This window comes from Phasianus colchicus, chromosome Z (assembly GCF_987193195.1).
Source record: "Phasianus colchicus chromosome Z, bPhaCol1.hap1.1, whole genome shotgun sequence".
Lineage (NCBI taxonomy): Eukaryota > Metazoa > Chordata > Aves > Galliformes > Phasianidae > Phasianus > Phasianus colchicus.
The window spans coordinates 29832267-29858719 of NC_143476.1; the positions used below are offsets into that span (position 1 = coordinate 29832267).

The 26453-nt window shown below is 35.5% G+C and overlaps 1 protein-coding gene across 1 annotated transcript in view; it reads right to left on the reverse strand.

Annotated features, from left to right (window-relative positions):
- Nucleotides 1-26453, reverse strand: part of ADGRV1 (adhesion G protein-coupled receptor V1) — a 247086-nt gene that overhangs the window by 169311 nt on the left and 51322 nt on the right. Inside the window, exons 35-58 of the mRNA XM_031607653.2 lie at nucleotides 25969-26178; nucleotides 23978-24108; nucleotides 22498-22597; nucleotides 21181-21360; nucleotides 20111-20274; nucleotides 19459-19552; nucleotides 17613-17691; nucleotides 16916-17054; nucleotides 16246-16387; nucleotides 14672-14934; nucleotides 13524-13699; nucleotides 12803-12927; nucleotides 11563-11729; nucleotides 11325-11468; nucleotides 10999-11106; nucleotides 10273-10525; nucleotides 9492-9614; nucleotides 9058-9280; nucleotides 8406-8610; nucleotides 6520-6666; nucleotides 3398-3653; nucleotides 1726-1931; nucleotides 763-936; nucleotides 224-406 (exon numbers count right to left, since the gene is read on the reverse strand). Of these exons, the coding sequence (XP_031463513.2) occupies nucleotides 224-406; nucleotides 763-936; nucleotides 1726-1931; nucleotides 3398-3653; nucleotides 6520-6666; nucleotides 8406-8610; nucleotides 9058-9280; nucleotides 9492-9614; nucleotides 10273-10525; nucleotides 10999-11106; nucleotides 11325-11468; nucleotides 11563-11729; nucleotides 12803-12927; nucleotides 13524-13699; nucleotides 14672-14934; nucleotides 16246-16387; nucleotides 16916-17054; nucleotides 17613-17691; nucleotides 19459-19552; nucleotides 20111-20274; nucleotides 21181-21360; nucleotides 22498-22597; nucleotides 23978-24108; nucleotides 25969-26178 (3992 nt within the window). The remainder of the gene's footprint in view (nucleotides 1-223; nucleotides 407-762; nucleotides 937-1725; nucleotides 1932-3397; nucleotides 3654-6519; nucleotides 6667-8405; nucleotides 8611-9057; nucleotides 9281-9491; nucleotides 9615-10272; nucleotides 10526-10998; nucleotides 11107-11324; nucleotides 11469-11562; nucleotides 11730-12802; nucleotides 12928-13523; nucleotides 13700-14671; nucleotides 14935-16245; nucleotides 16388-16915; nucleotides 17055-17612; nucleotides 17692-19458; nucleotides 19553-20110; nucleotides 20275-21180; nucleotides 21361-22497; nucleotides 22598-23977; nucleotides 24109-25968; nucleotides 26179-26453) is intronic.

A 26453-nucleotide genomic window follows, 5' to 3' on the forward strand; every position in this document is an offset into this window, starting at 1 on the left:
GTACCAAAGGCATGTATTCCTACCTGGCTATATTTTAGCCAAATATATTACAAGTACAAATACATTGTGCTTTTCCATGTTAAAGCACTGATGTCAGGAGAATCATTCATATCCTGAGACCATAAATAAAATTATTTCAATGAATGGATAAAAATTCTACTGGTAGAAAATGTGAGATGCTCTTAAATTAAAAACCAGAGATAAACTTTAAACAAGTTCCCACCTGCCCATCTGCAAATGTAAGGTTTCCAGATGATGGTGTAAAGTCCTCAAACCCAGCAGTTAAAAGAATGGCTTCCCAATACAGAACTGCAGACCCAAACCTCCCAGCCTGTCGAACAACTGGAAGTTTCAGTATATTATGTGGTGGTGGTACCTCATAAGCAGCAACAGTTCCAGTTTTATCCTGTAAATTCAACAACAGCAACAAAAACAACAAACTAGTGAGTATCACAACTGCTATTTATTGGTTCACTTTTGGATAATAAAGAAGCCACAATCACTTGTAAACTGATCTGAGATCGTGGAGTTCCTCTCAGAAAATTATGAGACTCTCATTTTAGCAGTTCTAGCTCCCTGATAAGGTTCATACACTAATTGTGAAGAAAATTCCAAGACTGAACTGTTGTCTGACATCTGACCTATCTATTCAGAACAATTTACTGTCATAAGCCCTATTAGAATAACATCAAAAGTGGTCTGAAATCACAGACTCTCCTGCTGGAACGTGACTTTAAATATTCTTCATTCAAGTTCACTTACCTTTGTAACACTGAAACTAAATATTCCTCTTGCATCATCATTTTCTTCAATTGTTATTTCAGCTATTTCTAAACCAATCCTTTTCACACTTGGATGACCTCTAGTGAGAGAATCAATCAGTTTCACATCAGTAATATTGATTATAAATCCTTCCTGTAATTCTGGAACATTATCCTGCAAAAATATTTTTAAGTGTCACTTTTTTTTTCCACTACAAAGTACTACGATTAAATTATAACTATAAATTTTATAACTTTATACCTTTACAAACTTTATAAGTTTGATAAAATTAGAGTACATGCATAAAGATGACTACTTCTGAGATGCTGTCCGAGAATTTGGGATTATATAACCAATTCCTTACTTCACATCATGTGAAAAGTAGACGAGAATACCTTTGCTAAATTTTAGAAGCTGAAGTTGGTAGTCAGATTCCAAACCTGCTGAAACAATAGTAAGAATTGCTGGCTGATACTTCTTTCTCCTATCTATAATACAAGTTGGTCAGATTTCAGAAACTAAAGCAATACATATAAAACAATATCTCCATGCTGAATGTATTCAAATAATTAATCTATTTTTAGTGAAAAATTAACATTTTTCAAACTACAGAACAAATCTGTTGATAAACATGTAAGTTAAAATAAATTCTCCATAAAACTGCAGTAAGTTTCAAAAAACAACAGGTATCTAAGACATTTATATTTTTCTCCTTTTTAATAATAATAAATTGGGTAGCAGGACAAAGCAAACAGCAAACTACTTAGTTCCTTCCCAGTTACCAGTATACAAATTCTTTTGAAATATATGACTGCAATTCCTAGTAATTTACCACTGTCTGATGATGCAAGAATCCTACCTTCACCTCTTCTAGAATACTAAGTCCTTTTCTTAAAATAGAAACAGTAATATTCTTCATTTCTTTAAATTAAATTATTGGCTGAAGTCATTAAGGCTACTCACAGGTAAAATAGTGATCATGACAGAAGTTATTGTTGCATTCTCCATCATAATAATTGTCTTCTTTTCTATTATATAATCCTCATTCTCTGTTGCTTGGTTGGAGAGAGGAAGGTCCAAATTAGGTTTGGTACTCAACTGAACTGCAATCTCTCCAACAAATCCTTGCTCACGAACAATTTGCAAAGTAACAGTTGAATTCATTTGTCCTATACAAAGGAGGGAAAAAGAATGAAGAATGTGACTGTTTTAAACCCTTGTTCTGCTTGATTTCCAGCTTGCCTGATTGTACTGGAGCTCCTTACTAGAGACAACTTCAGCTCAGCTTAGCAACAGAACCATACTTGGTTTATGCAAATGAACAGACATGGATGGTGTAAACACAATAGTTCGTAAGCCAGGAAAGTATTTTAAAACAGTATCTAGAGGAATAAAGAAATACTGAGTATTTACAGTTTTAAATGTTTGCTATAAAAAGCTTGTTTCAGTATTGCTATTCTTATTTATTTTTCCTTCAAAACTCCAATTTCACTATTTTTGCCTGGTCTTTACTTGCCTAGGAGATCACCATTAATTCTAATAGCCGTAGCTAGTCACTCTAGTTGTACGTTTTAGAAAAAGTCATTCTGACTTTCTGTAACACAGATTTTGAAGAAAATTAGATGTACTTATATCACCAAGGTTAGGATATCTTTTCAGGGAAAGTAGAATTACATTTTTTTTTTCCAGTGAACTAAACACAGCATCTAGCTAAAAGTGAACAATTGGAGAATGTGAAGAGATAAAAATCAACAGGCTTTGTTCTTCAAAATAGTTTCATCAAACTAATTATTTGTATTAATTAGCCATGGTACTAATTAGCTACTATTTCACAATAGTTCATTTTCTATTAGGAAGCAAAGAAATCCCTTCAATGCTAATTGGCCTTAAAATAGAACAGGCAAAGAGGCTTTAGCCGCACTAATATTCTGATGGAAAATGTGGAAAATGTACATCTCATAAAAAATAGTTTTTTTCTACAGACTGGATATTAAATTGCCAGGAAAATTTCAATTGGGCTTTTGAAGTATTAATAACTTATCTTTCCATTCTCCCAGCCAGCTGTTGGAAAAGCACCAACAGCTTGCAGAGGGTGCTGGAGGAATCAGCTGCCTGCATTCCTGGGCCAGTAGAGTAAGAGCTCAAGCACCACTGTAATTCTCCTCAGGCAAACCACATGTTCAGTCCTTTAAAGTCTGATATCATCCAATCAAATGAGTTGGTAAGCAGAAAACTTCACTTCAATTTTCCTGAAATGTAATTCACACTTGTTCTACTTCTTTCTGTCTTCCCCTGTCTCTTTTTTACTTATTTCCTAAGGAAGGAGTTTTTCTGTACATTATTTTAATCAGATTACAAATCTAATCAAATAGACAAATTTGCTTTTTACATAAACAGAAGGATTCTATGTGCTGGTGAAATACAACACAGGATGCCAAGGTTTTGATAGGTTAGCCCCTATGAAATGACAAGATAATGTTGATATACACAATGTGATACACAACATGCAGTGAAATTGCATAGTTAGATATTCTTAAAGATATTTCTACAAACACATAACCAGTGTTACCTTAAAAAACAGTTACCTTAAAAAAATACACATATGTTTTAGATCAATCAAGAGAAACAGACCTACCTTCTGGCTCTGTGACTTTAACAAAGAGAGAGTTTGAATGCCAGCCAATCACACCATGTGGTGAATCACTAGGTAAAATGGTAAGTATTGCTCTTGATTTTTTGGGATCAATGATAGCTCCTCTCATAGTATCTTGAACACCCACAGTGGTCACACGAGTGAGGGTGATAGCCACAGTCTCTGAAAGCTCTGCAGCACTGTCCGCAAGAATTGTCAGTGTGATCATGGACAGTGCCTGACCTTCTGAAAATGTAATCTAAAATGTTTTAGAGGGAGGGAAAAGAAAAAACACAAACATCTTCTCAGTGCTGCCATACCAACTATTTCATTCTGCATAACTATCAATAAAAGCAAAAACAAAACAAAACAAAAGCACACAAAATATGAGATCTAGAAGAGACAGGCAATAAAAAGTTACTTTAAGAAAAAGGCACTGTGCTAAAAAAGTTTGAAACCTAAGTCCCAAAGCTAGAAATGAATTCTCAGTTAGAAGCATAATAATCAAAGACTAACCACAAGGATGAGAATGAGTTTGGTATAATCAAGCATACTACAACTATCTTAATTAGTGAAGCTGCACCTCACGATGAGGCAAAACAGGTCAGTCATTTGAAAGTGATCATACATGCTCATTACTACAGAAATGCAGAAAGGCAGAGGTTAGAAAGGAAATCAACTAGTCCAAACTTCCCTGCTATGAATAGGTTCAACCAAAGCAGGTTATTCAGGCTATGTCCAGCCTGGCTTTGAATACCTCCAAGGACTAACTTCAAAAATTCTCCTGGAAACTTGTGCCAGTTTTTCTCCACCCATACAATAATGGTGTCTTTCCTTGAGATTCGTAGAACCATATAATAATAGAGTATCTTGAGTTGGGAGGGAATCATTGGGGTCATCAAATTCAAATACTGATGCCAAATTTCATGTGCTCAAATGGCATTTTTTGTATAGTATCTATCACAGGCACGACATAAAAGTATTTCTGTCTTCTTTACTCCTCTCCCAGGTATTTATAGGCCTCCTTGAGGTCCATAAATTGAGAAGGTCCTCCTTGAGCTTCTTCCCATACCTAAGATGCTCCAATCTCTAATGACATTTCGGGGCCTTCCTTAGACTTTCTGATTCTCTTGCACTAGAGAACCCAGAGCTGTACTCAGCAATATACATGTTTCTCACCAGTGCTGACTAGAGGAGCAGGATTATCTCCTTTGACTTCCTGGCAATGCCTAAAGCAGACTATTGCAGAAGCACATGTTGGTGGCTCACATTCAACTTGTCCTTCATTACATGCTTTTCAAATGATGCAAAATTAACTTTCTTCACTGGGGCTTCTTGGATAATTTAACTTAAGTTCGATGCTTTCTCAAACATTACAAGGAGAGGAAGAATCAGTTAACTGCTGATAACTCAGCATTCTTCCTTCTATAATGTGCCAGGTCCAGTTGGAGTGGAGCTCTCTTTCCTCACAGAAGCTGATTAATTGTTGTACTTTGCATTTGTGGCTAGAAAGTGCCAACAGATTTTCAGTTATTGGCAAATAGTGCTCGCAAAGCATCAAGGCTGTCTTTCCAACTGATTACCTCAAAGGCCCAAAGGAGTAGAGAAGAGGCTGAGTGTTTTGAGCTTACATGGCAAGTTTCTGGCAGTGGGGCCTTCAGGAAGCCTCTGTCAGCAGAGCTCAGGAGTGCTCCATGTCAGAGCAGAGCAGCTCCAGCTTCTACAACAGGGACCCGCCGCTACCAGAGCTGAGCCATGAGCAACACCTGGTGTGCTCTGAGAGAGCAGATATAAGGGTGGGAAATGCTGCTTTGCAACAGCAACTGGGAGAGAGAAGTGAGAAATTAGAGATAAAATTTACGTATTAAACTGCCTTTATCTCAGTCAACAAGTTTTTCTGACTTTTATTCTATGCCTATCTTGTTGAGAAGGGCAGAGTAAGAGAACAACTGAGTCTGGAGCCTGGCAGACAGCCAAGGTCAACCCAAGACTTATATCAAAAGTATGATGAATGTGTAATATGTACCAGCTTCATTACTAACTGAAAGAATGCCAAGTCAGCAGTTTTTTTAATCATTTCCTTTGTGCCCTCTATTTAAAATGACTGACAAATGCTTTTTTCTTTTTATTTTTAAATTCAAAAGGCCAGCCACTTGACCTGGTCTTTCTCAGAAACAAAGACATATATACATATAAGTACATATGTATCCTAAGTGTTTATAGGATACAGAAACAATCAGGCTACACCTATACTGCAGATCAAACAGAACTTTACAGTGAATTATGTTACACTTACACTTTCATTTCTGTTTCTTTCTATCTGCAAAAGTCTGCAGGAAAGCCATGCAGCATCCTCTTTTGATTCATTCCAATCTAGGGAATATTTAAATAATTTTGCTACTTTTTTGTTTGTTTGTTTGTCTGGTTTTTTTTTTGGCACTGTTTGTTTCCCCATCTTGATTTCTCTGGAAATCTTTTTATCATACTTCATATGCTGCATTTCAGACCCATGATTTCTAGAGGTAAAGCTTCTTTCTAAAATCTTTTGGCCCTTCTTCCTTATTAGCTGTGACTTATATCAGAGCTGCACGAACTAACAGATCTGAGGGTTTTGTGCCTTTAATAGATGGCCCCTAGGTGGAGGCACTTGACCTAAAGAACCATGCATCCATGAGTTCTAAAGCATACAAAGCTCCAGCCAGCAGAAAACATTCAATTTTAATATGGTTTGAAATCTGAAAGTTTTAGAAATAAGCTAAACTGGGACTTGTGATATTCTCCTAGGCCACTGAAGTTCTCAAGTGTATTGGTATCACCAGGAGCAAGAATAAACACTTCTAGATTCCTACCTATGCAAAAATATGGCAGAGTAGCTATATTTCACAATAGGAAGAATGGAAAATGGGAACAGGATACTACAGATAAACATTTCTACTGCCTGGACAGAAATGCAATTTCTGGTTCTAAAGAGGCATGCTGTGGTATTATTATGCGACAGACAAAAACAAGAACCGCTATCATCACAGTCTTACAAGTACTGCAAGTACTACTTCTTTACCATTGGTCCACACCAATTTTCTGAGGTAATACAGTCAGTGCTTCCTTAATATCAGTAATGTACTTACCATTCCTGAAGCTGGACATACATCACTTATGCTCCCATTGGCTATCCATTCTACTGTCACTCGTCCATACGTTCCTACTAAACGTTCAACATTCAAAGTGATTAAACTGTCCTGTTCCATTTCTTCAACCTGCTTAAATAAAGAATTCTGGGAAACACAAAATAGCAAAACCACAGTTATTTATTTTCTTCTAAAGAAAAGTTTATTTAGACATCTTGGTATTCAAAGAGGGCAATGACATCAAGTATTAATAACCTTGTCTGTCATTAAGTAAATAAATATATATTAATTAATAAATATATGTATTAATATAATAAATAAATAAATAAATAAATATTAATTGAACTTATATGACCTATTGAGGTAGGTTAGAATTTGAAATGTCAGACCTCTTTAAAAAATGTCAAGCAAAAAAGACAAGTCAATTTATTTTCTTAATACAGTATTTTATGTTCAAACTGTATGAGGTAAAAAAACAAGTGGAAATATAAAAGAGATTTATATTTAGTGCAATTATTTTTGTGTTATTTGTCCACCTCACACAAGTCCAGATGCAGAGCTTCATTTCGGTGATGACTCTTCTCTCTTTCACATCTTCATTACATGGTTAGTATATCCCTGTCTGGTTGTCCTCTACAGTGTTTGCTGATTTAAGAACTAACATCTCCAAATACTCCCTGCCACCTAACAATTTCTCCAAATAATTCATTTTGTTCTGGTAGACTGACTCACCTTATTACATAATCCAATTAATGTATTTTTCAGGAGAAAAGGCTGAGAAAGACGGTTTTTTTTTTTCTTGGCTCAAACTCTCTTTGTGAGGCCTTTTTGGTGATAAGACTCTACTGATAACTGTAAATTAAGGTGGTGAGTGGTGGGTGTCACCGTGCCACAACACTTCTGCTCATGAAGATAAGCAGAAGTGGGACAAGCAAACTTTCTCAGGCATGCGACTTGAAGGAGCTGACCACTGCAAAAGGCAGTAAAGCTTGTGCATGGCAATGAAGGCACCACTCCCTGCTGGCTTATCTATTTGGCCAGGTGTGTCACACTAACAGAGAAAAAAGAAGAAGGTAAAAAACACCGGAGAAGCGAGGGGATAAAACACCCCCTGCTAAACTAAGAGACTGTGGAGAAGCGCTCCCAAAGAAAAGAAACCTTTGATGGAGGAATCCCCCAAGGAAAAAAAAAATAAAATAAAATCTCTACAAAAGAACTCCCCCGGGGCCTGCTTGCTATGAAGCTTCCTGGCTTTCTCCCATCCCCTGCGGTGACTGGACAAGTTCCTGAGATCAACACTGAAACTAGAAGCAATGCTGAAAACCTCGGTGGTGACTATCTCTCTCTTGCTTTCTACAAAGATTCTTTGCTTCTATTTTCTATCTCTTTTTTATCGCCTGTCTTCTCTTCCTCATCTCCCTGAGCAACTAGGATTTGTAATAAACTGGTTGGGCAAACATTTGACCCATTGTGTCTTAATCTCACCATCAGATGTACACCTCCTCTCCCTTCTATAAATGAAGCGACACAAAGGCTCTTCAGGTTTGTTTACTGAATTCATTTGCATAATAAATAAGCAGTAACTAGATGCCATCAAATATGACATCTAAAAATTGGATTTTTAATTTGTTGCAAAACCAAGTTGATAAACGAACTTGTTAATCTAATGTAGGGGGAACTAAAAAATCTCAGAAACTGGGAAACTTATATCCTATCACCCAGTGTTCTACATAATCATATAGTAATACTAAATAGATGTTACAAAGCACATTACTAGATGACATTAGAAAAAAAAATCTAGAAAAACATTCTGAATTTTACAGTTCCAGTATGTTTGTGTTCAATTAGTCAGAAATTATATATATGATTTACCTTAGAATTTTTACCTGAGCAAATGCTATGACTCCATAGGCATTGTCATTTGAAGGAATAATAATGTCAACAAAACCATGAGAACCAATCTCTGCACCTCCTTTAGGATTTTTCAGCCACACTCTGAAGCATTCTTCCTCTTCTGGGATAACATCATCAAGGATATTGACAGCTATCACAACTTCCATGTCCCCAGGATCAAATATCAATTCACCTGAACTGGCACAAAAACATGTGCATATAATAATTATAAATTTAGGATAGCTGATTAGTGATCTTTAAAAGCACTGCTGTAAATTTACTGAGCATTTTTGAGATGCAATTATTGTTTACTTTGCTCTGGAAGTAATTTGGGTTATAGGGGTATTTTCTTTAAGAAAATAACAATAGATCATAAAGTAACTGAAAATAATTATGAATGCAATTTCATTCATCTTAAGTAGAAGCTTTAAAAGAAAAAAGTCATGATTGGAAATCTTTCTTGTGTTTTAAAAGCAGATGGGAGGCTGAGCTCAGGTTATCTTAAACAGTGAAAAATTCTCTTTAATGTTAATAAGTTCATCACACACAGAAACTTATAACACTCTGTACTGTAACCAAAACAATACCAGGAAAAAAGAAATACAGGAGCTGTGAGAGAAGGTATATAAAACAAAAAAAACCTACCTGGGTATAAAATCCGACTGGTTGGAAACAGTGGTCAGTTCATAAATCTGGGAGTTGGATTCTATAGTCAAAACAATCAAGCTTTTGCTGGAGTTCAAAGAACTTGCAATAACTGATGTGATATGATCTGCATACGGGGCCTCTAGCATTATAGAGAACGAGTTTGCTTCTGAGTTCCAAGAATACAGTGCTGTTGTATCTTTACCTGCTAGCAGGATATGAACTACATGGAGCAAAGAAGATAAAGAAATAATTCATTTTTAGTATTACATATATTTAAAATGTTTTAATATCAAAGATGTTCTTTGTAGATCACTGTTTATGCTAACTTTCATGGTCTGATAAATAAATACCACAAAAAAAGAGCTTATCTACTTCTACAGTTCCAGCATTATAAACTAGAATTTGCAGAAATATTTTCATTAAAATCTTACCTAAACCTGAAGGGGGAATGAAGACATGGATGTTTCTGACATCATGCACTGGAAGAGACTGAAAGTGTCTAAAAGTAGACTGCCCTGTCTCCCAGATAAAAATTTCAGAAAAATTTCCAAATTCTACAAAAAATCAAAATAACACAGATTACATTATTTGCCACCTTTTAGTCAAGTCACACACTAGTGTCCCTTCAAAAGTCACTGTTTGGTAGCTTTAATTATGAAGCGAGACAGATTATTTTTTCCTTTTTTTTTGGTGCACAACTTCATAGAATCAGTGATGCCTGTGTTAATTTATCCACTGACATCATTTAATTGCTTTAGTTCAAGCAATGACATGCATGAACACTAAATGAACACTAAAGTTGAAATGTGACAACTGCCAATTGCAAAGAAAAGTGTGAACTACAACATAAACACCCAAGTAGCTTCAGGGACAAAATCTCACCTAAAATACCACAGGCTTAATAAAAGATGTATTTTCTTTGCTGACCAGTTATCTCTTTAGAACAAAAAGCTCAGCAAAGCTTAGAATGAGTGTGATCAGCAGGTAGATGAGTAGTTATTATCCCCAGTGTTGTTGAGAAAACATTTGTTTTACAAGTACTTGAAAAAAAAACCCACAGTGCTTATATTTTCAGAGAGAAAAAGCAGAGATTACTTTGATAAAATATTTATTAGGGTTAAGTTCTTATTGAGTTCTTTACCACAAATGCATTTGCTATTGAACAAACTCTCATATACTTCATAAACTCTTTTGTTGTTTTCTGCTGAATACCTTTTGCAGTAATTAAATATATATCAGATCCAGAAATCCAGGACTCCATATGTTTTACTTCTTTTTCTGGTACTTCATGAAGCATCCTAAACTCATTATTCAACCACTGGTACAAGAGCATGTTTTGGCTAGTATTTGATAAAGAAACTAACATATACATGAAGCCTCCCCTAGGAAACAAGTCTATGTTCAGAACTCCATGAAGTGGAAGTTGATGATGCAGAAGAAACGTGTTTTTATTCCACTGGAAAATCTGTGGAAATACAAAAATTTTTCTTCATATATTCTTGATTAGCACTGAAAGAAAAGAAAATAAATGACATGCAAAAAAAATTGCAAAGATTTACTGTAAACTAAATTCCTAGTTTCTAAGGTGGACCATATATTAAGACAAATCCACTGGTAAGTAACTACTAACTACCTTACTGCAAACAGCTGTGCCTGCTCCCTGGAAAATAGGTATATGTTCATAACATATTTTTGTCCTTTATGTGCTAAATCTTAAAAATGAAATAATACTAGTAACAAAAGCAAACCAGATGTAAATTACCTGCTCATGATGATTATTCATACATACAAAGAAGCCTAAGAACAAACATCAATTTATAATATGATCAGAAGTAAGTTCTTTGAAATAAATGCTTATAGATTTACTATTATTCTTTCATTTCTCTGACTAAACAAACTACCATATCGGAACCAGAGAAAACTGAAGAACATTCAAACCTGGATGGAACTGGAACTAGTTGGATGGCTCACAATAATCAAATAGTCTTCGTTCTCCACAGTAAAATGTTTCACATGTCTGGTATCCAGAACAGATAGAGTTTGCATCTGTGAGGGAAATTTGACAAAAAAGGGTGATTGTTTATTTGTATATGTATATATATACAAATATACTTATTAAAGTCATCAAGTTTTTCAGAAATTCCAAATTTTTACAGCACATAGAACACTTTTATTATTTGTATAACATGGCTGGACTGGACAACCTTCCCAAGGTCCTGGATAATCAATACTATTTTATAATTTTATAAGTAAAATAGATTTACCCACAACAATCTGCGTCCAGGCATGAATGTATACACACTGTTGTCAGAAGCTCCCTGTCCAGCTCCTCCATGGCTAATCACAAGGTAGGAAGAACCACCAATTTTATAAGACATGCAGCTTTTAGGATTCCACATAGTGAAATTCTGTGAGAGGAATAAAAAAAAAACCCATCATACTGTAAATTTATTCCTTATTAACTAACTTCAAACACCAAGATGTTTGGAAACAAACATTCACCTCAACAGGAATAAATACTCCTTTCCACTGGTAGACAGTAGAAAACGTGGCTGGAGGCACATGCAACAGAACACCATACAAAATTTCTCCTGAGGTAAAGAAACACCAACTAGACACTGACTCTTCCACAAAACTTTGCAAAACAGACAGGACGCTGATGCCACCCCCTGCAACATAGTAAAAGAAAACACTATTTACTATTAGTTGACACTCGTCCAATCCCATGTCTCCTGCCAAAACCAGCATTAAATGTCTTAGTGCTCATTGTGTATGTAAATGCATAGAAATGGAATAATGCTGAGGATATAATTAGAGTTAAGCAGTAAATTTATTTTCATTTATTACAACCATATAGTAGAGGTCCATAGGAAATGTAAGTCTAACAATGATTTGGCATGCCGCAAGCAGTGAAAAAAGTAACAAAGAAACTATAGGATGTTCATGTTTTGTTCTCATCTTCCTTCTCAGTATCCAGGCAGTCATGCCACTAAGGTTCTTAAATTGCTAAAACTGTTCGACTGGAAGCAAAAAAGCACTGTGTTATTGAAACTAAATTTCAGGAGCTAAATTCCCACTCCTACACAGAGGTTAGACCCATTGCTGAGAACAACAGAATACTGATCCATGTTCAAAATCAGGCATTTCATTTTTAATACTTGTTTCAGTGTGGATCAGGGATACACACATCAGTTATGGAATAAAGAATGATTAGCACAGAAATAGAAATGAGAGGGCAGAGATGAAAGGATAACTTCCTTCAGTGGCACGTGCAAATTTGAACGAGCTTGAACTGCTCATTAAATGATAGCCTTCCACAAATGCATCGCAGTAAGCGCACTGGAAGATAACACAGGAAAGCATGTCACAGGCTTTTTTCAAGATAATATTATGTCGGGTGTATGTAAAGCATGTTGTCTATACTAAGTTAGAAAAATCAAGAATTATGAGTAGTAAATATATATATATGTATATATATATATATTTTAAGTGTAGTGACAGCACTGCTCATATTCTCAGCAAAGATATTATTGAAACTCTGGCAGAAGAGGCTGATGACAGGGTGACTCTTAAGCAGCTAAGCCATTTTATGTAATGAATTTTTACATAATCTAAGAACATATTCATTTAATCAAGCCTGAATGAATGAATTTACATTCCAAAGTTAGATTTCCTGTTTGGTTAGTTTCTTACTAGCTCTAATTGACAAATTCAACAGACAGTCTCCATAAAGTAAACGTACTGATGCCAAATGCAGTGTTTGACTGTGTCTCCCACTCAATGCTCACAGAAGTATTGAGCCCATTAGTCCGTGAAACTTTTAAATAAGCTGTAGTGTTGGCTTCTTCAACGATAAGAAAATTTGTCCTGAATGGGAGAATCATAAAAAAAAAAAAAAGAAAGGAAAAAAAGAATTATTTTTTATAATATATTAGAAAATAAGATTTTTAAAGAACAATTCCAGCTGCAGAAATAAAACGAAAGTATGTATGTTTCTTAACCTAATGCTTTGGCAAAATCATAGGCGATACAGCAAGATCTTTCACTAGTCTGAAATTGAACATACTATCTGCATGGTTTCAGCTGAATGATTTTTTAAAATGTCATTCCATGTGGATCATTTGCTTCTGAAAAACATCTTTCAGTAAAACTGGATTTTACATAGGCTAAAAAATGCATTCACTTGACATCTCTTAATTTGGCTATTGTATAGTACTAGTGGCATATATAGGCAATAATTTAATATTGATATATGAAAAAAATATCTGATTATTAACAAGCCTTTTTAAGTATTTTCTTTTTGTTTAGCAGTAATAGTATTTGACCTTTCAAAGTTACAAGTGCTTTAAAATTAGGTTGCTGAATTTCTTTAACACAATTAATTAAAAACAAATTTGTAAAGAAATAGCATTTCTTCTGAATATAAGAAACTATCTCATTTTTACTCAATCTGTTTACAGTACCTATTAGAAACTGGATAGATGCTGAAAAGCCCTAGAGGAGCCTGGTTCTGTAAAACAGTAATCATAGTTTCCACTCTTGTGCCTAATCTGGCTCCTCCAGTTGGATTGAACAGGGTGACAATAAAATGCTCATCCATTTCTGGTTCTTCATCTAGTATTGCAGAAATATGTAGTGTCTGACAACAAAAAACAAGTATACAATGTTACTGAGACATTACACAATTCTAATAGAAAATGACACCTTTTATTTCTCTCACTGTAAGGCTCTGGATAGCACAAGAGAATAGCAGTTCATAAATCTGAACAGGTAAGTGAGGTAAGGTTAGATTAGGTTGAGGTTTTAAAGTCATCCTTCTGGTAGCTTCTATTGGTACAACTCCACTTTTTTTTTTTTTCTTTTCTCTCTTCAAATCCTGCAACACTCTGAAATTCAATTCTAAAATTTGATTCTTGCTTCATTTTTTTTTTGGTCCAATTACTCCATAAATTTCTTGGTGGTTTACAGTCACCCTTCAGCTATGAATGTAACTTGATTAAGATGGTTTTAATTTAGTTTACTTGGAAATTAAGTTGTCCCCAGGGAAACAGGAAAATCCTGGTATTAGCACTGGGAAAAAGAAGAAGAAAGGAAAAAATAATGGGATATTTGAAGTATTCTCTTCTCTCAATGCTTCTTTCTTTCTCCTTCTCCTTCACAGGAGAAGACAAAACACCCACAAATTAACAAAGAAAAAACTAGAGAAAGTTAGGTGTTTCACTTTAATTTGGGGCTTATCCTCCAGATTACCTGAACAAGTAAAAGCTACACAGACACACATATCTTTGTTATATAGAATAAAAAACTAGTAATGATACACTTGGAAATAATACAGAATTCACAGTGTTTTATATTCCTGTTTACTTTCACAATAAATCATATCTAGTGACGATTTTAAGACGAAATATCCAAAGATGAACCCATTTAATTTTCATACTCTTCCACATAAGAAAATGACAAGAAATTAGTATAGCTCATGAATCAATGATGTGCTCTATGAATGAAGGGGAAAAAGAAGAAAAAAAAAATACAAAGTGCAGATACTTTTAAAATCTTTCCAACAAACTCAAAAAAGCCTCCTTCACATTTTTAGCAATAAATAGCATATTACCTTCAATCTGACTCCCTCTTCCAGCACAATGTATCCTTGAGAAGGGGTCAAGTCCACTGATGGCTCTGAAGAATTAATTTCACTTACAAGATACTGAACAGTCACAGTACCAAATATTCCCTGAGGAGGTTCTCTAATAATATTCAATACTGCAACACTTTCCATCAAATGGATGGCTGTTTGCTCTCTCAAGAAGAAGTGATCACTGTTATTGAATGACAAAACTCCATGGCCATCATCATTGGCAAGTATAGTGATTGTAGCTTTCCAGAAACAAACAATGAAAAGATTGTTTAATTAGCATAGGAAAATATAATCATAGATACATACTAACATAATACAGAATATAAACCCAAATCGTCCTTTACATGCATTCTCCCTTTAATGTACATATATGCCTGTATGTCCAGATAAACCTGAAGGAATAAGCAGACATTTCATCTTAACTAGGAAGATGTCTATGCAGGAAGATACAGCCTCTCCTAGAAAATGATTATAAAAATAAAAAAAGGCCTCAGTTTAGTGAGGCATTTTCTTGCTTTCTGATACCTTATTTTACAGAAAACATGAATTTCCCAGATTTCATTTGAAAGTTCTTAAAAATTCACAGAATCACAGACTGTCACACAACTTCTCTGGACAGCCTGTTCCAGTGCTCTGTTACCCTCACCATTAAGTTTTTTCTCATATTTATGTGGAACCTCCTATGTTCCAGCTTGCACCCATTGCCCTTTGTCCTGTCATCGGATGTCACTGAGAAGAGCCTGGCTCCATCCTCCTGACACTCACCCTTTACGTATTTATAAAAATCAGTGAGTTCACCCCTCAGTCTTCTCCAAGCTAAAGAGACACAGCTTCCTCAGGCTTTCCTCATAAGGGAGATGCTCCACTCCCTTAATCATCTCTGTGGCTCTGCGCTGAACTCTCTCAAGCAGTTCCCTGTCCTTGAACTGAGGGGCCCAGAACTGGACACAATATTCCAGATGCGGTCTCACTGGGGCACAGTAGAGGGGGAAGAGAACCTCTTTTGCCCTACCAACCTCACCCGTTCTAATATATGCACCCCAGGATGCCACTGGCCTTCTTGACCATAAGGGCACAGTGCTGGCCAACTGGAGGAAAGGGGTTTTACAATGGGTGCTGACAGGGTTCACTGACAGAGCTTCAACCTAGGCATGAAGAAGGTGGGCTGAAACCAGGGTCGCTACAAAGGAGCCTGAATGTTACATGCCAGTCCTTGTGGGAGAGCAATGTGCTAGCAAGACCACACAGTCTTGTGTCTTTGAGAAGGAGGATAATGACATACCATTTCAGATGGGCTGGTGTGAGATTGGTTACTATGGAAATACCTGAGTATGGTAAAGAAGGTATTAGGGCTTCTCCAACCCAAAAGGTGGCCCAGCTGTGGTGCATTTACACTAATGCATGCAGAATGGCTAATAAACAGGAGGAACTGGAGGCCTCCAAAGGAGTAAATTCACAGTAGGGCAATAGTGTTTTGTGAAAATATGATTATTCAGAAAAATGACTGCTGTAGAATTCCAAGGAATGAGGACAGTAAAACTAAGTTTTACCTGTTGTGTTCTCCCCTAATTCCAGCCCCAGAGAAGGATTTGTTAAGATTAATTGGAACTTTTCATCACCTTCAGGAGTCTCATCATCAAAAATCATGACATCAATAGACTTATTCCTTTCTCCATCAGCAAAAAAAAGAGTCTAACAGTGAAACACAGAAAGCATTGAATACTTAAAGCAGGTAATACCACATATTATTCTTAAAGCATGGTAAACAGAATTCTGTTAAACAGAAAAGGAGGCATGTGAAGAGCCGTACTCTCTCTGTCCCTTATGAATTGACTGATATAGAAATATAGAATTACAGCACATTACAGAACTAGAACAAACAAGAACAATTTACTTTGAAAGTTCAGTTGTAAAAAAATCTTATATGAAAAAGCTTTCATGTCTAAGCAAAATTAAATTTGAGTTAGATGTTTGGAAGTTTACATTGTGCTTATACTGAAAAAAATATATATATTTATTGAAAATAGAGAATTTTTTTAATGGTTTTTTTTTGGTCAAAGTAATTGAAACTACTTGAAATATGTAACTGCTCTATTGATCATTCTCTATAAGTATCTCTCAGTATATCTCTCAGTATATATAAAATAATATCTCTCAGTAGATATTATTTTAAGAAAGCTGTAGGAATGAAAATTACTAGGTTTAGAGTTTACTGCTTACTCTTGAGGTCACGTAAAAATCCAAACCCAGCTGGGCCTCCAAATTTTGGGCATAAAAAAATACAGACACATTGCCGTATGATCCTCTGTTTCGGTAAGCCATTATTGTCAGATTCCCATGAGATTCACTAACTTCAAAACTAAAATAAAAAGCAAGAAAAAGTCTCAATATCACTATGTTCTTTTGAATTAGATTCTAAACAATTCCCTATATTATAGTTGTCTAATACAACCTTTTAACCTTTCTTTACTATGTAAATTGAATTAAGGTTGTGCTTTTTTACTGGAAACTATGTGGGAGATTAAGGAAATCTATCTATACACAGTTCATGTTCATGCATGCATTCTTTCCATCTTCTAGAAATTAGTCTAATAAAAAGATCTGGTTGGTTCAAGAATGTATGCTTACACAAACAGAGAAGCTGGAACAACTGCTGCAGGCAAACTCTCTATATTAAAGGACAACAGTGAAAGCAGGTAAGTAGGAAAGTAGCAAAAGAATTCTTAGCAAACATACAGTAAATGTCTGTTTGCAGTGTGGAAATCTTCTATTCTCTTTCTAATGAACTGAATGATATTTTGCTATCTCAAAGATATGGCACTATCTTTATCGGGAGTTTCACTGTTAACTTACAAAGAAAATGGGCAACTCTAATCTCTTATAGGCTCAATGAGTTCTTAAGGGAGATAAAACTTACTTGGTACCTTCCCAATCAATTACTCCTCTTACTCCATCATTAGCGTCAATAATAATTTGAGAAGCTAAACCTTCCACATCTAAAAGGCAAAACAGAATGAGAAAAATGAAAGAACAATGAAGTCAAGTTTCAATATTTTCAGGTACTAACAGAAGTGTTTCTTCAACTTCTACCAAAACAGTGATTTACAAAATATAAAGGTGTAAATACGAGTAGAGAAATGTAATTGGAAAGACTCGGAGAAAGAGTCCTTTCTACTTGGACTGCAATACCTTGCCTTGAAGTACAACTGGTACGCTTGATAATGAATATGAAAAAGGAATGACTAAAGAAAACTATCAAGCAAACATGGCACATACACACTTGGAAATATTAAAAGCTAGGTTTCTCAGGGAATCTTAATTTGTCTTCATTGTATGCATTTATTATGATGAGATTCAACATTTCATAGACTGTGCTATTCTGAATATGAGAGAGTAATTGAGTAAAATAAATTATCCAGTATTTCATTTTCTATTCATGCTTCAGTACCTCATTATACACCTTAATGGCACATACCTCACAAAAAAAGAATTAATTTGTTATCTATTTATGTACCGTAAATTTCTATTTCTTCATAAAGACATACATGTCTTTACACTAACCCTGACATAATAATTGAATGTATCACAGTGTGAAAACACTGAATAATCAGTTAATGTCCACTAACTTCAAGAACTTGACAGTCAGAACTTGATTCTTCTGCAAAAAAAATACAGCCTTAATTTGTTCAGATAACAGCACCACATGACCACCTTAATTTATTTCAACTTACTTTTTATCAACTATAACTTACTTTCTAAAATCAACCTGACTTCATTGAGCCTGCAGGAAATATACTATATTTAGATTCATATGAAAGCTTTTTATCAATTCAGATAGAACAATTAGAAGTAGGTCATTGCCATGAATCTAAACCTGTCAGTATAAGGCACAGATGAAGATGAGTGATAGCCCTACACTGACAGCAGAAATAATAATGAGGTGTAGAAATCCTGAGGGTGTGCTAGCAATTACCGGCATTTCTGTGTGACTTCTAACCCACATTTTGTCTGATCACTTTGAAGGCAGATCTGTTCAGCTGGGATCTGTAATAGTTTGCCATCAACATCACACCTCTTATTCTATGACTGGCATCCCAAACTTCCCTTGATTATCCACTTCCTACCCTCCTAGCCTTTAACATTTGAGGCTTAACTAATCAGAGCTCATTATCTACAAAACAGCTACAAGTTTTGAAAGTTACCTTTCATTCTGTAATGAATTAACTCAGTCACTTCTATAAGCATGCAAAGAAAAAAGAAAAGAGTCAAAGAAGACGTTTGAAAGAATACAAATAGTCTTTAGTATCATAGGATAGTCCAACTGTCCTTAAGTCAATGACAACTATTCACTGAATTCAGAAGCAGAAGAATGGGGAAATAAATGGCATATGAAGATCACTGAAAAATTAAGAAAACCACAGGATATGGTTCCTAAAAGTAAACAGGACAAAAGAGGAATTAAAAGAGATTTTAAAAGGAGTGAACAGAATAGCCAAATGAAGTAAATTTTTTTGACAAACTTTACAGGTAACTGTGCTTTCTAATTGATAATTAGTAACTCCTATATGAAAAATACTTTATATTTTCCCCATAGTCTATGGAGGAAATAAGTATAATAATGAATATATTTTAAATTCTACAATTTTTATTTCAGGTTACCATGTCTAATCTTGGCACAGTTGGTAAGTGAAATGATGATAATTTACCGAAGTCATATAAGACATAAAAAAGGAAAAAATACAATTTTATATAAGATAGCTTACCCAGCCTAGGTGGGGATGAAATTGAGTGGTTCATGATGAGTTCCACTGAAGTTAAATTAACCAAGAAAAATTCTTGCACCTCTGGTATATCGTCCTGCAAAATACAAATACAATACATGCTCTTTTCAATTTTCTTTAAGACACTCACATAAGTTAACAAAGGAACAACGCACTTGAAGTTTCTAATATCACAGTGAAAAAGGATTCATTTATTATTTTATTTTTCTGAAAAAAAATTATTGGGCAAAACTGATTTTTGTGGAACAATTATGAAGTGAGACATATATTCATGAAAATATCCTATGGTGACACTAAATTACTCTTACAAATGAATTACTGCCCAATATTAGAGGCATAAATCTCAAAAAGTAAGAAAGTAAAAGCATATATCCAGCCAAGCACACTGTTTTAGATAGTAATAGATAATAACAGATATTTAGTAAAGCTTTAATGAGACAGCTGTATTTCATTTATGCAGAGGTGTAGCTGCTTTCTGCAACTATTTGTTTTTCTGTGTTCTTAAGACTGAAACCATCTTTCTAAATAACAATGAAATTACTACATAGCTTGTAGTAATATACAGGCTTCAAGCTTTAGTTTCCAAACAGAGTTTCCTCTGTTGAAATATAGAATGAAAAAGTTTAGAGCTTACCTCTAGGATAGTAATATTTATGGCAGCTGATGTTTCTCCTTCTTCTAAAATCAGTGAGCCAGAAGCAGGTACATAATCATCTCCAGGTTCCGCCAAGGTTGGTTCTGTCTGATTACTTACAGAGAGCAATCCTGTAACTGTGGCGTATGTAACATTGATAGTACCTGTTAAATTTGTGAGGGGAAAAAAAAAATAATCAATTCTTATACAATGCTCACTGGAATTGATATAGACAAGAGATCAATTCCTCATCCAAAAGAAATACATAGACTAACTGCAAAACAGAAGGATTAAAAGATTAATCCGAAGTACATTAGAGCTAATGGACTTTTATTCCTATATCAAAGTGCTTTCAATCTGGCCTTTGCTGGTTTGTGGAAAAAAATTTAAAAATCATCAGGACAAAATATACCTAGGCATTTGAAGTTCTGCAGATATAAATATTGCTGAAGTGCTACTAAATGAGACATCTCATGTATTATTAACACCAGTTTTTGCACCACAGATACCTTTCAGTGATGGCTGTTACTGAACTAAAGTTTTAAAGAGAGTGCTTGGACACATCCTAATAAATGTACCTTGTTTCCTAATCAGATTGACTTAAACAAACAAACAATCAAAACCAGAGGGCATATATAAATAATTAGCAAACGAAAGAGTTAAACATTTTTAGAATAAAGTCATTTCTGGCTGAGTAAATCAAGTAGTACACATTAAAAGATCGATCCTAAAGATTAAATGGAATATGAAAGTAAAAGCTACTTTCTATGAAATAAGATACAAGGAATAGAAGAGTCTTATTTAATAAATAAATAATGATGACTATCTGAACTTAGTAAGAGATCTTGCATATGCCACATCTTTCAGATTCCTTGCAGAATAAATGAGGGTTATTGCTACATTTTTGGCTAATATCTAGTTTCTGAGCCCGCAGTAAGAAGCTTAGACGTTCTGAACTTATTAACTGTATCCAAAACTTTTCCATATTTTACATTCTCATTATCATGATTGTTATCTGCCTAATGATTATCAAAACAAAATTTCCTTTCTCTTAGAGTTATTATACAGACCTAGGGATCCAAATTCTCTGTTAATAAAAAGCTGAATTGTTTTATTTTCTTCTGGACTTAAAACTACTCTGGATGTGGAAGCAAAATTTAGGACTCCATGTGGTTCATCACTAGCTTCTACCGTTAGAACAGCTTCATATCCTTGACTATCCAAAACAGCAGCACCTGTAGGAGGAACTCCTGCAAGAGAATCAATGGACTGCAGTGAATGAAGTGCAAAGAAATTTTTTTTTGTCTTACAATTTTTTATATTGCATTCAAATGTCAGCCAGCAAAAGCTCAGTGAATAATAAAAACAAAGCTCAGTGAAGCTTATGGATTATGTCAGACCTATATTTACACATATATTTACTTTCTATAACAAATACAGGAACATACAGTCTCATTAGAAATTGTATGCATATCAAGCATAAAGTCACAACAATGTATTAGGAAATTAGAAAATTTAATAGGCCAGCACTTACAACTTCTCTAAGTACAATCTACTTTAAATGGAAAATTTTTCCAGGACTTATTGTGAAATCTTAAAAGCTTAAAAACTGTGTTCTATTTACCAATCAAAAAATTACTCCCATTACCAAGTACTGCCTTTACAAATAATTATGATAATCCTGATTGTTTAGAAGGGTCACATGACTCTAGGAAGTTAGTAAGTCACCAATCATAGAATCATAGAATCACTCAGGTTGGAAAAGACTTTAAAGATCATCGAGTCCAACCATGACCAAACCATACTACCCTAACTCTAACTACCCTGTACTAAATCATGTCCTTGAGCAATATACCCATACAAATTATTCTGGTGTTTGGACATTAATTTCAGTTTGACAAAGGGTATTACAGAAGGGATGGAATTTCCTGCTTCATTTCTCACTAGATTTGGAATGGCAAAAATAAAATATCCTGACCACATTAAATTCAGAGACAGATCAATGAGATAACAAAAGATTGTTTTAAAAGATAAAAATATCTATGTATTTCATGGTAACATTATGCATCATGTATCAGGAAGCTCAAGTTGGTATTCAGTTAAAGGAAAGTAACTGACTGATGAATTGAATAGGTGGAGTTAAATCAGGATTAAAAAAACTTAAGCATATTTATAGTGATACTATGGGGTTTACAGACATAAAATGCACATAAAAATAGTGTGTATATATGTAAATCAAGCTTTTAATAAAATGGTATTGAACTTTCCATACTTTGCACTAGTTGCAGTTTGTTTAGTCCCACACCTCCAAAATGAAGTAATAAATATGAAAATATTACATTTTTAAATGGTATTTTAGAGAAGTATCAGGCATAGTTCTGCACTACCTTCTGTTCTGATGTTGTATAAGATGATTTGGTATTCTTCTTTTTCTTCAGGAATATGGTCATCCAGCAGATGAACATATAATGTTGTATTCAGCATTCCCTGTTTAATATTAAATTGAATTGTCATTATTGTGTATCTCTCTCTACATATATAGTATATATAGATGCAAATGTGTATTGTATAGATATAAAACACAACTGAAATCATTATGGCATGTATTTCTAAAAACACCTCCAAGAAATGTTAAGTTAAAGTATCAAGAACTTTAACAAGCTCCCTCCAGCTTGGAATTTCAATAGTAAGAGAGCAAGTAAATAATCAGATAAAGAAACTAAGATTGTGAAAAATATCACAGAATCACAGAATCACAGAATCGTAGGGGTTGGAAGGGACCTCCAGAGATCATCGAGTCCAACCCCCCTGCCAAAGCAGGATCCCTACACCAGGTCGCACAGGTAGGCGTCCAGGCGGGTCTTGAATATCTCCAGAGAAGGAGACTCCACAACCTCCCTGGGCAGCCTGTTCCAGTGCTCCGTCACCCTCACCGTAAAGAAGTTCTTGCGCACATTGGTGCGGAACTTCCTATGCTCCAGCTTCTGGCCATTTCCCCTTGTCCTGTCTCCGCACACTGCTGAAAAGAGTCTGGCCTCGCCACTTTGCCCCCCACACCTTAGATATTTATAGACCTGGATCAGGTCCCCTCTCAGTCTTCTCTTCTCAAGGCTAAACAGACCCAGCTCACTTAGCCTTTCCTCATAGGGGAGACGCTCCAGGCCCTTCACCATCTTTGTGGCTCTCCGCTGGACTCTTTCCAAGATATCCCTGTCTTTTTTGTACTGGGGAGCCCAGAACTGGACACAGTACTCCAGATGAGGCCTTACCAGGGCAGAGTAGAGGGGGAGGATAACCTCCCTCGACCTGCTGGCCACGCTCCTTTTAATGCACCCCAGAATGCCATTGGCCTTTTTGGCCACAAGGGCACACTGCTGGCTCATGGCCAACCTGTCGTCCACCAGGACACCCAGGTCCCTCTCCACAGAGCTCCTCTCCAGCAGGTCATCCCCCAACCTGTACCGGTGCATGGAATTATTCCTCCCTAGGTGCAAGACTCTACACTTGCTTTTGTTAAACTTCATCTGGTTCCTTACTGCCCAGCTCTCCAGCCTGTCCAGGTCTCGCTGAATGGCAGCACAGCCTTCAGGTGTGTCAGCCAATCCTCCCAACTTCGTATCATCAGCAAACTTGCTGAGGGTGGCCACTACCCCCTCATCAAGGTCATTGATGAAGATGTTGAACAGGACCGGTCCCAGCACCGACCCCTGGGGAACACCGCTGGTTACAGGTCTCCAACCAGACTCTTCACCGCCAATGACAACCCTCTGTGCTCTGCCAGTCAGCCAGTTAATATCACATTATTTTTTCCACCCAGTTGTAATTACAGTATTTTCATGTAGACAACAACACTGCTTATGGACTTACCTCAGCAAAAAAAAGGATTCCAGAATTGGTTTCAAAATTTTGTTTTACATTATGCCCTACTATCTTCCACTCAACTGTAACGTTTCCAAGTCCTGGAGCAGTTCTTACAATATGGAATTGCAGTTGTTCTCCTAGGAATAAAGGATAAGATGCAACAATCTGGGGTCTCCTACATAACAGTTACAAAAATGAGAAGTCAAAAACAAATACCACACAGTTAAAATGACTTTTCTGAAAGACATTCATATTTTTAATTTTGTTCATAGTTGTCATATAAAACATCTACATGTAATAATGAAAAGAAAAACCCAGATCTAAACCTTTTCTTCTGAGTTTTTTCATTTTTAGTTCACATGTGGAAAAAATACGAGGGAACTTGGAACAGATGAAAAACTTACACTGTGAATTGTCCAAAAAACATGCATAAAGCATAAAGCAATATCAGTCTGTGAAATGTACAAAATAGCAAATGCTGTATGACCAGTCAGAACAAAAAACACTTCCCTGGCAATGAATAAACATTATCCTAACATATGTACAGTTTTGTGACTTTATATAATGTATGCAGAAAAAATGCCTATAATTATCTCTAAGTCCTACATGATTCTGAATTTGCAAATATCATAAGCAGTAGAAATAAGTCATAAAATGTTAATAATTTCTTATAATTTCTGAATTAATCAGTATTGACTGATAGGGCTCATGTACAGTAAGTGAATATTATGGTATTTTGCACATTTAACCCTCAAAGCTTTTTAATTAAAAAAAGTGAACCTCTTAGAAATCTTTGTAAAACATAGAGAATACATCTCTAAACTTGCAATTATACAACTCATATTAAATATTTTCAATGTGGACATGTGAAATTTCCATGTTATATCCACATGGAATAGATCAGCAGGCAAAATTGGTAATAATATGCAATACATTCACAACAGATGACAGATGCTTATTTATAATAGGTAGGGATATCACATCCATATTTCACAAGCATCTTTCAGGTATACAAAATTTAGGTTCCAGAGAAAGTATAGACATCACAAAGATTCCACTTCTACAGTCATATATCTGAGGACAGACTCCTACTCTATATGACCCAGTAAAGCACTGCACTGAAATTAATTATATCCTACTTGAGAATTCTGCATATCCATTAAATAAATACTTAGCAGAAAAAATGGTTTGCTAAAAACAGAAGACAACTTTTTTTTTAATACAACTTCATAAAATACAGTGTACTTTCACTGGTCTGGGAAAAAGTACTTTATGATAAAGCCAATCCACTGTAATCCAAACACTGAAGTCCAATACATCTTTTTTACATACTTCAAGTATGTAGTTACTAATCCAGGTTTCCTCGTCAACTTTCATATCCAGACAAAAATGTTAATATGAATTCTAACTGATTGCTGAATCTTAAAAGTACTATAAACAAATACCAACTTTTGTAAAGAGCAGAAACTGCTCAGCCTGGAGAAGACTCAGTGGGAATCTCATGAGTCTCCATACATTCCTGAAGAGGGGGTGCACAGAGAATGCAACCAGTCTCTGTTCACTGTGCTCAATGCCAGAACCAGAGGCAATAGGCACAAACTGGTGCACAGGAGGTTCTCTCTGACCATGAGGCACCATTTCTGTTCTGTTCATGTAATGGAGCAGTGGCACAGACTGCCAGAGAGGCTGTGGTGTCTCCTCCTTGGAGATCTCCAAAAGCCACCTGGACATGGGTCTGGGCACCCTGTTCTGGGTGCTCCTGCTGGAGCAGAGTTGGGGCCTGATGGTCTCCTGATATCTCTGCAACCTTAACCATTCTGTGATTCTCTAAATGCTTGCAAGAGTTTAAAATTCAAATTAATTCATGCCTTGCATGTGATTACTCTCTGGCTGCTGGCATTCTCTGAACACTGAAACAATCACTGAGTTGTTATCAACAGAAGGCACAAAGATGAAAACCAATGTTAAACTGAGCATGGTCAACACTAAAGACTCACCTTCACGACCAATAACTGATCTTGATGCTGTATGAAAGCTTATAATTCCTGCCACATTATCACTTGCTAGAATAATCACTGTGACAGTGTCAAAACTGGGCAGAATCCGACTCCCTCCTTCAGTATGAATAAGGCTGATTTTGATGCTTTCATTGTCCTCTGGCTCTGAATCATCTAAAATGGTCAGCACAACCATCTTTTTTGTTTCACCTACACGGAGAAGAATTCATATAAACATACACATGCACACGGATATCACTTGGAAGTAGATAATGATCTCATTTTGAAAGGAAAGATTCATGAGAAAAAAAAAAACAAAAACATACACATAAGTGTATGAATCATTGTCATGGTCCACTGCACTAGTCACGGAACTGAGCTAGCTCATAAACCATTGACAATCATCCTTACTTGAATAATAATGTGAGTTGGAAACACTATCAATCTCTAATCTCCATTTATCCAAAAAATTTACAATACAATCC